The sequence below is a fragment of the Hyperolius riggenbachi genome, chromosome 5 (genome assembly GCF_040937935.1).
Source record: "Hyperolius riggenbachi isolate aHypRig1 chromosome 5, aHypRig1.pri, whole genome shotgun sequence".
Lineage (NCBI taxonomy): Eukaryota > Metazoa > Chordata > Amphibia > Anura > Hyperoliidae > Hyperolius > Hyperolius riggenbachi.
In genome coordinates, this window is record NC_090650.1 from 387070813 (window position 1) to 387084954 (window position 14142).

General features: G+C 46.2%; 1 protein-coding gene across 1 annotated transcript in view; it reads right to left on the bottom strand.

Annotated features, from left to right (window-relative positions):
* NIPAL2 (NIPA like domain containing 2) overlaps positions 1 to 14142 on the bottom strand; it is a 113744-nt gene that overhangs the window by 44131 nt on the left and 55471 nt on the right. Inside the window, 1 exon segment of the mRNA XM_068238394.1 lies at positions 9171 to 9230. Within this exon segment, the coding sequence (XP_068094495.1) occupies positions 9171 to 9230 (60 nt within the window).

Here is a 14142-nt window from a genome sequence, read left to right on the forward strand (position 1 = left end):
TCAAATACCAAACACAGTTTTATTTAAAATAATAGTAATAAAAATAAAAAAAAACATACACTTTTAAAAGGAGCCCAAGGTGAGAGGGATATGGAGGCTGCCATATTTATATCATTTTAAACAATACCAATTGCCTGGCTATGCTGCTGATCTTTCTGAAACAAACATGCAGCCAATCCAGTCAGATACATCTGATCTGCTGCATGCTTGTTCAGGGTCTGTGGCTAAAAGTATTAGAGGCAGAGGATCAGCAGGGCTGCCAGGCAATGTGCATTGTTAAAAAGGAAATAAAAAGGTCAGCTTCCATATGTCTCTCACCTCGGGTCTTTCTTTAAGTTTTATTTTCTTTGATAAAAATCGCATTGCTATACGCCTGGATGTTCTTATGCTTTGCAATTCACCAGTGAAAGGAAACTGATTAAAAAACAAAGAAAATAAGGTGCAGTCTGCAACAGCCCAGATAACCCATTGAACTATTTAGATCTACCGGTAAGTGCAAAATGAAATTAAAGCGTTTGGATAGAGCTGGGCTTTAAAGTGGACCTGTTGCCCAATTTTTTTTTTTTTTTGGGTGACAGAGCAGCAGAGAGGTTTAAAACAAAACTGTATTCCCGAACACAGGTACAGTATTTCATGTGTCCCCGCAGATTAGATTACCAACACCAGGGCCCCATTTCATCTCCCCTAATTTACATTACATGATGTGTGTCTAGGCATCAGGGGGCGGACCTCAGATCAGAACGACGCAGTGACCACGGACTACACTTCAGATGCGGAAGTGAGGTCATTGCTCACTTACTGCATTTAAAGTGCGCCGCACAGTTACTATGCTCTGCTCTCCTCTTTCCGGGTCAATACCAATGTGCTGGGGATGGGGAGCAAGAAGGACGCTACAAATCCCCCTCTGACACCATTGCCCTATACGGGGAGGCGGGGGAATGATGACATCTTGGTTACCTATATGGGGGTGTCACTTTAATAATGGCCACAAGAACCTTAGCCGCACCTCTGTCAGCAAAGATTCCCTTTACATCCTCCAACCTCAAGTTTCCTTTAATCGTCTTTATTATACTACAGATAAGCACTGTTTTTTCGCTTGTGTTTACAGAGCAATGACCAGTATGAAACCAAGCAGAATTAACACCACAGGGAAAGGCGAGGCGAGTGTTAATTGATCACACGTCGTAAATAAGTAAAACATTTATTTTAAGGTAATTACAGCGCCGGTTACAATATTTATTCCAGCCACAGTGCATGTCTGTGCATCTCCATGCTGGATGATATACTCTCTTGCATGTAGCCAAACAAATATTTATGAGATGATACATCTGGACCGCGAGGAGAGCTCTCCGCTTCCACCCTTCCCAGAGGAAATCGCTGAATTAAGCTAACTGACAACGTTCTTTCAACATGAAATAATTACATCCATACAGGACAGCGTTTGTCTGATAAGAGTGCTTCAGCCCCCTTTTCCAAAGCCACTGGCCTGGAACCGTGAGGTAAATAGGAACAGGTTAGGAAGAGTGCAGGCCAACCGTCGGGCAGCCGAGCAGACTGATCCAAACAGACCAGGAACACATATCACATGTCTGGGGAGAAGGGCAGCCAGGAGGGGTACGGCCCATCTGCTCACAGCAGGCCAGGATTTAATGAAGACAAGAAAGCCCAAGAACAGTATATTAGAAAAATATTTATTGTGAGAGCTGCATACGTTTCATAGATCCAGTTCTTCTTAATAAAAAAAAAAAAAAATTATATCGGGCCAATGCTATCATAGGGGAAACCTGTGCAATTGCCCCAGGGCACCAGAGTGCTGGCCCCCACCTCCCCTCACACATATAGTTTACATTGTTCCCTTGGGCCCTTGCAAAGGTTTTCAGCAGCATAGGTACTCACCTATCCCAGCTGGCACACTTCTCCATTAGTCTATGCATTCTTGTCTTCCACCCTGCTGGCCATGCTATTACGTAACATGTGTAAAGTCACGGAGGAGAGAAAATTACGACTTTAACGCACGAGCTAATGGTGGAGCGCACCAGCCGGGACAGGTGAGTTGCTATGTTGACAAAAGCTTTGCAGGTCACCCAGGGACACCTTACATTTGGGAACAGCCATCTTAGGAACCCTGAGAGTTGGCGGGGGGATTTGACAGCACCAAAGGGTCTCCTAAGGTGTGTAGACACGCACAGCGATTGTCGTTCACATGGATCAGGACTGGATCCCTCGAATGACGGCTTGGGGCCAAGCACTGTTCAGATGTGTTGCTAGGCTACAGCTACAGATGGGCTAAGGAGAGGAACAATACACTTGGCCTAGAGAAACTGGCACTGCAGATCTGTGGGCAACACACTGTTCAGATTGCAGGTTGAAGTGGTCAACTCTCTGCTCCCACCAAACCCAGATCCACAGGTACTATCAAGAGCCCAGATAAAGGACACCACAGCCAAGAGCAAAGAGGACTATGTAGATAAATGGAGGTGTGAAATAAAAAGTCTCAAAAGCTAACCATATACCAGTCCCTACAGAGAGAATATAAAATGCCCTCATACCTGTAAAATCTCCAAAACTCTCAAGAGGAAAACCCTAAGCATCTACAGACTGAGTGCTCACAACCTCCAAATCGAGTCTGGGAGACACAGACAGACGTTCAAACCCGGGGAGGAGAGACTATGCCAATGCTGTGAGCAAAAACGACCGAGGACAAGAATCCCTTCCTGCTGCACTGCCCCAAATATACTGCAACCAGCGAAGCCTTCTTTAAGAAATTGATGGAACTATTTCCAGTCTTTCACACATCAGAGGATGAGAAAAAACTCTACCTTCTACTAGGAGAAGAAGAATCCACAGCTATAATCACTGCACACTATGCCACAGACTGAGAGGAGCATAAATGAACTGTAAATCTAAAAATGTCCACGAACTGCTAACCCACTGGACCCATACCCCATTCCAACATCCCTCCCACCCCCACACACTTTGGCAATGCCTGAATTAATCTTGGCCATGCCAATAAAGCCATCTTTGATTTGATGATTAGATTTGACTCAGAAATAAGTGCAAACCTTGTAGACGGCCATCCACAAGGTCTATTTGTAAAAAAGATTTTGAATTTTCATGCTGTTCCAATTTTGTGCCGTTTGTATCGGTAGGTCATTTGTAAGTTGGGCGTTCGTAAATTGGGGACTACCTGTATATCAAGACTGTCCCACTACTCCTCACAAGTAATGCAGTTACTGCTGGACTGTTTCCTACACTGAGAACTGTACAGACGAGCACCGACAATTCCCACAAGCAGCACCTACTGGTACGAATTATTTCTCTAGTCCACTCTGCTTCTTTCATTATTTTCTTATTAGAGAAAATTATTTGAACTGTCAATAACAATATTCACTTTTCACAGTGAAGAGAGAATGATGACATTCGCTGACTGCTCATGGCAAACATCTCATTCATTTTTATTCAGTTTGGTCTGGAAGGAGAAGAGAAAAAGCCCGACCTTTTCCAAGTAAATGCTAGGTCATTCCTGGAGCAAGACATGGAAAATGTGCTGAGAAGCGAGGCTTACATTCCTCCGCACATGTGTATGCCATCTGCATGATGCTCACCAATGACACCGCTAATCTGTATCACTGTGAGACGCCTGCACTGATCAGTCCATATACATGCACTGGTGCACTTACCCTGTGTGTGACGCCTGCACTGATCAGTCCATATACATGCACTGGTGCACACTTACCTACTGATGGCCCCGCTAATCTGTATCAGTGCGAGACGCCGGCACTGATCAGCCAATACACACGCACTGGTGCACTTACCCAGTGTGCGACGCCTGCACTGATCAGCCCATATACACACACTGGTGCACACTTACCTACTACTGATGACGCCGCTAATCTGTATCAGTGAGAGACGCCTGCACTGATCAGCCCATATACATGCACTGGTGCACACTTACAGATTAGCGGGGCCATCAGTAGGTATCAGTGCGAGACGCCTGCACTGATCAGCCAATACACACGCACTGGTGCACTTACCCAGTGTGAGATGCCTGCACTGATCAGCCCATATACACACACTGGTGCACACATACCTACTGATGGCACCGCTAATCTGTATCAGTGTGAGACGCCTGCACTGATCAGCCTATATACACACACTGGTGCACACATACCTACTGATGGCACCGCTAATCTGTATCAGTGTGTGACGCCTGCACTGATCAGCCCACATACACGCACTGGTACACACATACCTACTGATGGCACCGCTAATCTGTATCAGTGTGAGACGCCTGCACTGATCAGCCCATATACACGCACTGGTGCACACTTACCCAGTGTGAGACGCCTGCACTGATCAGCCCATATACACGCACTGGTGCACAGATACCTACTGATGGCACCGCTAATCTGTATCAGTGTGAGACGCCTGCACTGATCAGCCCATATACACACACTGGTGCACACATACCTACTGATGGCACCGCTAATCTGTATCAGTGTGAGACGCCTGCACTGATCAGCCCATATACACACACTGGTGCACACTTACCTACTGATGGCACCGCTAATCTGTATCAGTGTGAGACGCCTGCACTGATCAGCCCATATACACACACTGGTGCACACATACCTACTGATGGCACCGCTAATCTGTATCAGTGTGAGACGCCTGCACTGATCAGCCCATATACACACACTGGTGCACACATACCTACTGATGGCACCGCTAATCTGTATCAGTGTGAGACGGCTGCACTGATCAGCCCATATACATGCACTGGTGCACACTTACCCAGTGTGAGACGCCTGCACTGATCAGCCCATATACACACACTGGTGCACAGATACCTACTGATGACACCGCTAATCTGTATCAGTGTGAGACGCCTGCACTGATCAGCCCACATACACACACTGGTGCACACATACCTACTGATGGCACCGCTAATCTGTATCAGTGTGAGACGCCTGCACTGATCAACCCATATACACACACTGGTGCACACATGCCTACTGATGGCACTGCTAATCTGTATCAGTGTGAGACGCCTGCACTGATCAGCCCACATACACACACTGGTGCACACATACCTACTGATGGCACCGCTAATCTGTATCAGTGTGAGACGCCTGCACTGATCAGTCCATATACATGCACTGGTGCACACTTACCTACTGATGGCACCGCTAATCTGTATCAGTGTGAGACGCCTGCACTGATCAGTCCATATACATGCACTGGTGCACACATACCTACTGATGGCACCGTTAATCTGTATCAGTGTGAGACGCCTGCACTGATCAGTCCATATACATGCATTGGTGCACACTTACCTACTGATGGCACCATTAATCTGTATCAGTGTGAGACGCCTGTACTGATCAGCCCACATACACGCACTGGTGCACACTTACCTACTGATGGCACCGCTAATCTGTATCAGTGTGAGACGCCTGCACTGATCAGCCAATACACATGCACTGGTGCACACTTACCTACTATTGACGACACCGCTAATCTGTATCACTGTGAGACGCCTGCACTGATCAGCCAATACACACGCACTGGTGCACACTTACCAGTGTGAGACGCCTGAACTGATCAGCCCATACACACGCACTGGTGCACACTTACCTACTGATGGCACCGCTAATCTGTATCAGTGTGAGACGCCTGCACTGATCAGCCCAAATACACACACTGGTGCACACTTACCCAGTGTGAGACGTTTGCACTGATCATTCCATCTGTGAATGATGTGCAGAATCGTCATTCAGGATGGGAAGAACCGATCAGGTTGAAAAAGTCAATGCCTGAGCTGAAATCCTCTGCACTACATAAACAGTAATTCTTAGCCACACCAAGCGCCCCTGTCTGTGTGTACTGGCCTATGGGAAGGCAGTATGACCATGGGCTTCATTCACAAAGCCTTACCGCATTTGGTAAATCAGAAAACAGCTGATTTTACCCCACATCTTGTCAAATGTCATTTCGCTAAAGGCCTGTACCCACTATGAGATTTTTCAGATGATTTTTATAATGGCCAGCGATTTATTGAGTGACGAGCGACTGTTTCTGCAATCTCGCAATGTGGGTACACGCATGCGATTACGCCTACGACGTTTGATGTACGACTGTCACGGCTGATTGAATCTTTAAGATCCCAGACGATTCCTGCACAAAGTACCGCAATCGCTTGAACGTTGGTTGACTGTGCTGCTCTGGTCTGTGCCACCACGGGAGGTTGAGTGCTTCAGAAGATGGGTGGCTCTGTACTGTGCATGCGCAAGCACGCACGACTACACACTCGCGCTTGCACAGTATGGAGCCACCCATCTTTTTGATCGCTTGGGCTCAGAGAGCCTCCAGTGGCAGCAGACTGAAACAGGTGTAACAGCGCTGGAACAAGGGGACTGTGAGAGGAACAGGAAGGCTCTTTAGGACCTAGAGCGTTCCTTCTCCATAGGCAAGTATCTGGTTTTTGTTTATTTACTTCAGACTTGTCAGTTCACAAAGATTAGAGCATTCGATAAAACAAGCGAGATGTTTGGTATTCTACCTCCGACCTGAAGCGGTTAGTAACTAACAATTGGTAAAATGGAAAGACAAAGGAGCCAGTAAATAAGATGAGCAACTCTCTGTTTAACTCTCACCCCATTGGTACCGATGCACTGCGGGGCATGACATCAGAAAGTAAACAAAACACGAGATGCAGGAGCAGGGCACATTCATAGAGGTTTTCCCTGTAACCATTCAGATGTGAACAGGGAAAGAATGATACAGAGAGAATCAAGGGACTAGAGGTGGCATGCAGATCTAAAAGGGACACCGGGGATGCCTTTTACTCTTGTACACTGCTGCAACTTACAAAGGAACGGCTCCTGTTTTAGGCCCCGTTCACACTTGCGGTTCTCTGCCAAACGGACCGGATGACCTGACCGGATCCGGATCGGAACCGTACGGTTCTGATCCGGATCCGATCAGTTTGCATCAGGTGTTCATCAGGATGCGATCCGGATCCGTTTGGCAAAAGATAGTAGAAAAGGAATAAAAATGTTGGGGTCTGGGAGGTCAGCAGAAGGTGGACCTGTGGAATCAGGCCCTCCGCTGTTTAGCACTCACCTCCACCTCCGACATACTGCCAACATCTCCAGCACGTTTAAAATCACTGCTGCTCCACTCCAAAATGCTTGCCCATGTGTCCCCATCCAAAATCGCCGCTTCAATACGCATAGGAAGTGGGGTAGAACATCCGGATTTTTAGCCAGTGTGTTGTGCGCTCTCCGGTTCTCATTGGTTTGTATTGGCCGGATGGTGCAGTCCGGCTCCGCTCCGGATACGGCTGCCGGAGGAGCCGGACCAAAAAATAGCGCATGTTGGGTCTTATGCCGGAGTCCGGATCCGGTCCGGACGAAACGGACGCATGTGAACGGACGCATAGGCTTTCATTGCTATGCCGTGCGTCCGTTCCGTCCGTTCCGCATGCGGTCCGGCTCCGGCACGGCGATTCCGGACGGCGACCGCTAATGTGAACCGGGCCTTAGGCAGACCACAACTCTGACCAGAACCGTTCATAGCAATTTACCATTCGGCACTGTAGACACGTGCCTACAGGCGCCGATTGATGGAAAGGTGGCTCATTCCCCTCCCCAAGTGCCTACTTCCTGCCTTACATATGCAGAGTCCCGAGCGGAGTGTGAATGAGAGGTTACTCACCCAGCTGTCGGCATTATACTGACAAGATCTCCCTTCAGTCAGGGGCACCTCTAGCTACTTAATACTGAAGTTCTGCTAGCTACCTAAAACTTGGGGGCACCTCTAGCTACTTAAAGAGACACTGAAGTCTCGTAAAAATCATGTTTTTATTTAAAAAAATGCGTTTATAATCATAGCCCTACCTAAACCGCCGCTGAACTCTAACTAAATCCCCCCTAACTCCCCCCTCCCTCTCCCCCGCAAAATCCACGACTTTCTTGGTTGTGGAATTTGCTGCTGTTGGAGGCAGAGCTTTCATCCGCAGCTCTTCCTCCTTACGCGTCTCTCAGCCGCGTATCCCTGCCTCTCCCCCGCCCCTCTCAGTGAAGGAAGACTGAGAGGGGCGGCGATCCAGGCTGACAGACACGCTGAGAGGTAAAGCTGCGGCTCATAGCTCTGCCTCTCACGGAAGCGCTGCCCGGATTGCCCCCTGGGGAGTTTAGGGGGGATTTAGTTAGTTAGATTACAGCAGCAAGGATGCAGCGGTTTAGGTAGGGCAATAATGGTAAACACATTTTTTAAATAAAAACATGATTTTTACGAGACTTCAGAGTCTCTTTAATACTGAGGGTACTTCTGGCTACCTAATACTAAGGGGCTCCTGTAGCTACCTATGATGGGCAAGGGACGCAAGGGAGAAGTGAAGGCCAGCCAGCACACTTGTGGTGCAGTTTGGTGGGGGTTTGTAGGGTTATGGTGGGCAAAGTCAAAGGTGCCAGGACATCTGTGCCTATAGGCTCCCATGAGGTAAATCCAGGCCTGAATGGAATAGCGCAAGAATGCGACTGTGTTTCTAGACGAGACAAATAACATTTATATTGCGCTTTTCTCCTGGCGGACTCAAAGCGATTGAGCTGCATCCACTAGGGGTGTGCTCTTTAGGCAGTAGCAGTGTTAGGGAGACTCACCCAAGAACTCCTCACAGTATAGGTGCAGGTTTACTGAACAGGAAGAGCCAAGATTTGAACCCTGGTCTCCTGTGTCAGAGGCAGAGCCCGTAACCAGTACACTATCCAGCCACCACATTTCTAACAAAATGTAAATGCATCAATGCATATAGTGTTCCACGATTTCTATTTTCCAATGCCTGCTATTCACAATTTACAAATCACATTCATTTTGCATTTCTAATTGGATCGCTGCTAGTAGAAAAGGGCCCTAACTTTAATAGAAATCCTGGTGGGCTCAAGGGCAGGAAATCAGGGACAAAAATGATTTTATTTGTTGAAGTTTTTGCCTCTGGTAGACAGGAAGTGTGGAACATTCTCAGGCGATGTCACAGACAGCAATAAGGCCCAAACAAAAGTTATACTCCTCTCTGCACTGTCCAAAATTAATTTTCATGAAATTGCTTTTATGAGTGAGATTTCAATAAAAATGCCCACGTTAGAAATATGCATTATATATCTTACCTATTACATCAGATGCTCTCATAGATTCCTTCAAGAACAAGACCGATATTGCTGCACTTCCTGCATAAAACAGAGATAATGAAACACTAGATATATACAACTTTATTCCACATTCAAAAAAAACGCTGACACATAAAAAAATTCTCATAATGAAAAAAATGTATAAATCTTATCCTCAGAGCAAAACAAATACTACAAAACTTGAGTGAAGAACTTCACCAAGGTGCTTGGTCAGCAGCTAATCAGGTCACAAGCTACCTGAAACACTCCGCCGGTGCCTTGTCTCAGCTGGGTTGCTCAACAGCTTACATCACATCAAACGTAAAGAATGAGACGGCACACCACTGGCTTGCAATCAAAGTGCTGTGTATTGCGAATTTGTTGGATAGTCTTGAATTAATTCTCAAGTCCAATTACTTCAGGTTCCATGACCAGTTCTACATACAGCGACAGGGGGCCAGTATGGGGTCGCCTGCTGCTCCTTCTATCGCCAACATTTTTGTAGAATCACTTGAGCGCACTATGTTTCTAAATAATCCCAAATACATGGGACATTTGTTCCAGTATTTTCGTTTCGTGGATGATGTGCTGTTGTTATGGAGGGGCCCTGAGGAGCTGCTCCTTGAAATGGTAAATGACGCTAATCAGATGCATTCCACTATCAAATTTTCGTTAGAGGTATCTAGAGACACGATTAATTTTTTGGATGTGTCTCTTAAGATTTCCAATGGTCGCTTTGTGACCAAGTTGTTCCGGAAACCAACGGACCGAAACAACTTATTGCGTCCTGATAGTCACCACCACAAACATGTGGTAAAAGCCATACCGAGGGGGCAGTTCCTCAGGGCCAGACGAATATGTGCCCGGGATGAGGACTATGGTACAGCAGGTCGATCTTTGGCCTCTAAATTTATACAAAAAGGCTACAATCCTAAGAGCATTGAAAGAGTCAAGAAAGAGGTAGGGGAGATCGAGAGGTCCTCATTGCTACAGCGGGTTGGTATAAGGGATAGATCAAAAGGTATACCTTTTGTTACCAGCCTGGGGAAAAACACTGAGCTAATAAAGAGAACTGTACGCAGGTTTTGGCCACTTTTGAGTAATGACAGCGTATTGGGAACAGTGTTTAGTGAGGAGCCCATATTCTCTATTAGGAGAGGTAAAACCATTTACGACAAAGTGAGGCACACAGACACTGCACCCTTGAGTAAGGAAAGGAGCATGGGCAGACCAGGTACTTACCCGTGCCTGAATTGTAATGTGTGCAACGCCATTATCAAGGGTAACGCGGTTGGGCATCCCCATACAGGTCGCAATATTGTCATCAAGGGTAGACATTACTGCTCTACGACATGGGTTGTGTATGGACTTAAGTGTCCATGCGGACTCATGTACGTGGGGGAAACCACCAGAGCAGTCAGGTCCCGCATACAGGAGCACAAAAGGGCTATTAGCAATTATGCAGAAGGCAAACGTGGGAACTACGATACCTCTGTAGCCAGACATTTTTTCGCAGAAGGACATAGTGCAGCACAACTAAGGTGGTGTGTCTTGGAGGCTGTGACTCCCTCCACTAGAGGGGGTGATTTGGAGAAGGTATTAAAGCAGAAAGAGGCACGATGGATCCACACGCTTGATGTGGTAGCCCCAAGAGGGATGAATGAGCGTTTGCCGTTTAGATGCTTTTTGTAGGGTCTAAATGTCATCTTTATGCACATGAGAATGCTGTAACAATTTTGATGTCGGTACATGCATTATTCTTAACCTATGTTTTATTCACAGGTGGTTCTGTGGCAGTCCTCGGTTGGAAGTGCCAGTTTACGGTCAGTTTGTATTAAATTTATTGGTAGCCGATCAGGAGTGCCATATGACCATTGGAATTATTCCATTTAGCAACTGGGGAGTATGGGGTTAATGAATTGGTGGGTGGGTCCACTGTGGGTGTGGTTCCCATTCTATATGTGATTGTGTATATATTGGTTGTATGCTTCAATGCTGTTTAACACCTGATGAAGGAGGGGTTCCTCCGTAACATGTAGTGTGACTTATTCGCAATACACAGCACTTTGATTGCAAGCCAAAAAAAAAAAAAAAAAAAAAAAAAAAAAACTTGAGTGAATCCTGTACAAAAGTAATGTGACCAGTGAGTGGACTAAAAAGTAAAATGTTTGACTGAATTCAGAAAGGTAGTGGTTACAGAATTATTAGTAGATATATACAGATGACTACTTTTTGGCTTGTTATCTCAGCACTGGCTTAACTGTCAAATCTTGGTAGCAGAACAATTTATACAGAACGGAAAGATAATGGCAGCAAGCTAGATAAACAAGCGTTTCTATCTAAGTAATCTCATTGTGAGGCCTTTATTTTATCTTTGCATGACAGCAGTTCAGCATGTCACAGCTCTGTCACTCAGCCCTGCAGGCCATGTGGCAACGTGAAATCCCAGTTATCCCAGGCCTGACAGATGAGAAACAACATTCATATTATTTTCAAACTGAAGCACTATAGTTTACTGCTTAAAGAGACTCTGAAGTCTCCCTAAAATGAGGTTTTTATTTTAAAATTAACATTATAGTCTCTCTTAAAACGATGCAGAACCGCGGCTGAAAACCCCCTCGATCACCCGAAACTCACGGGGGGTACAGGGATGGCAAAATCCACCAGTTTCTTGGTCGTGGATTTTGCTGCCGCCTCTATGCGTGTCAATCAGCATGTATCTCCGCCTCTCCCCCACCCCTCTCAGTGAAGGAAGACTGAGAGGGGCGGGGAGAGGCGGCGATCCGCGCTGATTGACGCGCATAGATGCAGAGCTGTGCTGCCTCTATGCGGAAGTTGCCTTTGTGTACCCCCGTGAGTTTGGGGTGATCAAGGGAGTTTTCAGATGCGGCTCTGCGGTGTTTTAGGTGGGAAAATAATGGTAATGAGGTTTTTAAACTAAAAACCTCATTTTACGGAGACTTCAGATTCTCTTTAACTGGTTCCGGACCAACACAGTATGAATCTACATCCAGCAGGTGGTGCTGCCGCTTTCACCGGACGTAGATTCAACGTCCTGCTGAATTGTACCATTACCGTCTATGCTGCCGATCACGCCGTTTTCTTCATGCCACAATTCACTCGCCCTGCCGTCTCTATGACGGCAGAGCTGTGTGAGCCGGTCAGGAGCAGTTTTCATTGGCTCTTGTGGTATTCACTGTAAGCCAATCCCATTGCCTTATATTGATTGACATGGTCAGGAATCAATAAAAGCGGCTCCTGACTGGCGCACAGTGCTCTGCCGTCATAGGGACGGCTGAGAGAGGGACCTGCGGCGGGGATAGAACGGAGTGACCGGCGGACTATTGCGGCGATTCGCCTGAAGCCGGTTTACCGTACCAACAGTCTCTGGTCCTTAAAGAGAACCTGTACTGAAAATAAAAAAAGTCAAAATAAGCATACACAGGTCATCCTTACCTCCCATGTAGTCTGCTCATTCTGCGTCCTGTGTGTCCACTGTGACCGATGGAATTCTCTGTCCTCCATTTTGAAAATGGCCATTACCCCATAACAGCTTCCTGGTCAGCGCACTGTTAAACTGTTATATCGGCCACTTGAGCCATAGAGAAACATGGACATTACCTGGCACATCAGTTGTAACTGACAGCAGCTGATCTATAACTGACAGCAACTGGTATATTTCAGTTCTGACAAAATCTTGTCAAAACTGGAAGGGATCACCGTAAGAAGAAAATGGTGAGCTTCTGAGAGGAACTGATGGCGAGGTAAGTATGTAATATTCATTTGCAGCTACATCAAGTGTTTATTTTAAATAATTTTACTCAGTTCAGGTTCCCTTTAAGGGTGCAGACACTGCTGGTACAGAAGTGATTAAAGTGCGAAAAAAATTAAAAAGCTGGATACTTCAGTAGACGAAATCCTCTGGACAATCCAAATGATTTCCCCATCCCCCTCAAGCTCGCCATTCCATCGCCCAGACCCTCTGAACCCGTTCAACAAAAGCTTGTGAATGATTTGCCGCGGCTGCGCAGTAACACAGAGATGCTTTTTCACAGCTTTTTCCTCCATGCGCAGACCCTCAGCGTGCACCTGCACAGTGTGGGCGCATTCATACATGGACAGAAGCACAACCGTGAAGAATAAATTCCCAGAGGGCAGTAGAGTAGTGGGCTTAAAGCAGACCCAAACCAAACATTTTTTTAATTCAAAATATTTAGTTGCACCACTCTGACACATACAAAGATAAATAAACACTCCTTCAAGCCTATGAGCATTTCAGTGCATACTTTTCACCCTTCTCTTTTCATAACTAGGGTTATACAGGTGGCAGCCATTAGCAATTCCTCCGTTGCCGGACACCACCTACTCCAGCATTTTGCCGGATTCTGTCCCGTCAATATGAAAGGAAGGGAGGGGTTTCTCCAAAAAATGTAAAATATTTTATATTTGTCATCATGCAGCTGAAAAAAGGCTGCTATTTATTATTAAAGCAGAGTTTTTCCTCTGTGTGTCCTTAGTTGTCAGTCTCTCATGGCAGGGAATATAAACTTCTCTCCCCACGGGGCCCCCTGTGGCTTCTGGGCCCCCCTGCGGCTGCATCCCTTGCAGGGTCTATTGTTACGCCCCTGCATTTCAGTGCATGCTTTTCACCCTTCTCTTTGCATAACTAGGGTTATACAGGTGGCAGCCATTAGAAAGTCCTCCTTTGCCAGACACCACCTACTCCACCAGTCTGCCGGATTCTGTCCCGGCAATATGAAAGGAAGGGAGGGGTTCCTCCAATAAATGTAAAATATTTTATATGTGTCATCATGCAGCTGAAAAAAGGCTGCTATTTATTATTATAATTTAGAAAATATATTTTATTTCTGAAATCGTGTATTTTTAATTTGGGTCCACTTTAAAAAGAATCTGGATCATCCAAAGTCTTCCCTCTACTGAGGTAAGTATCTAACTTTTGTAGGGTTTTTTT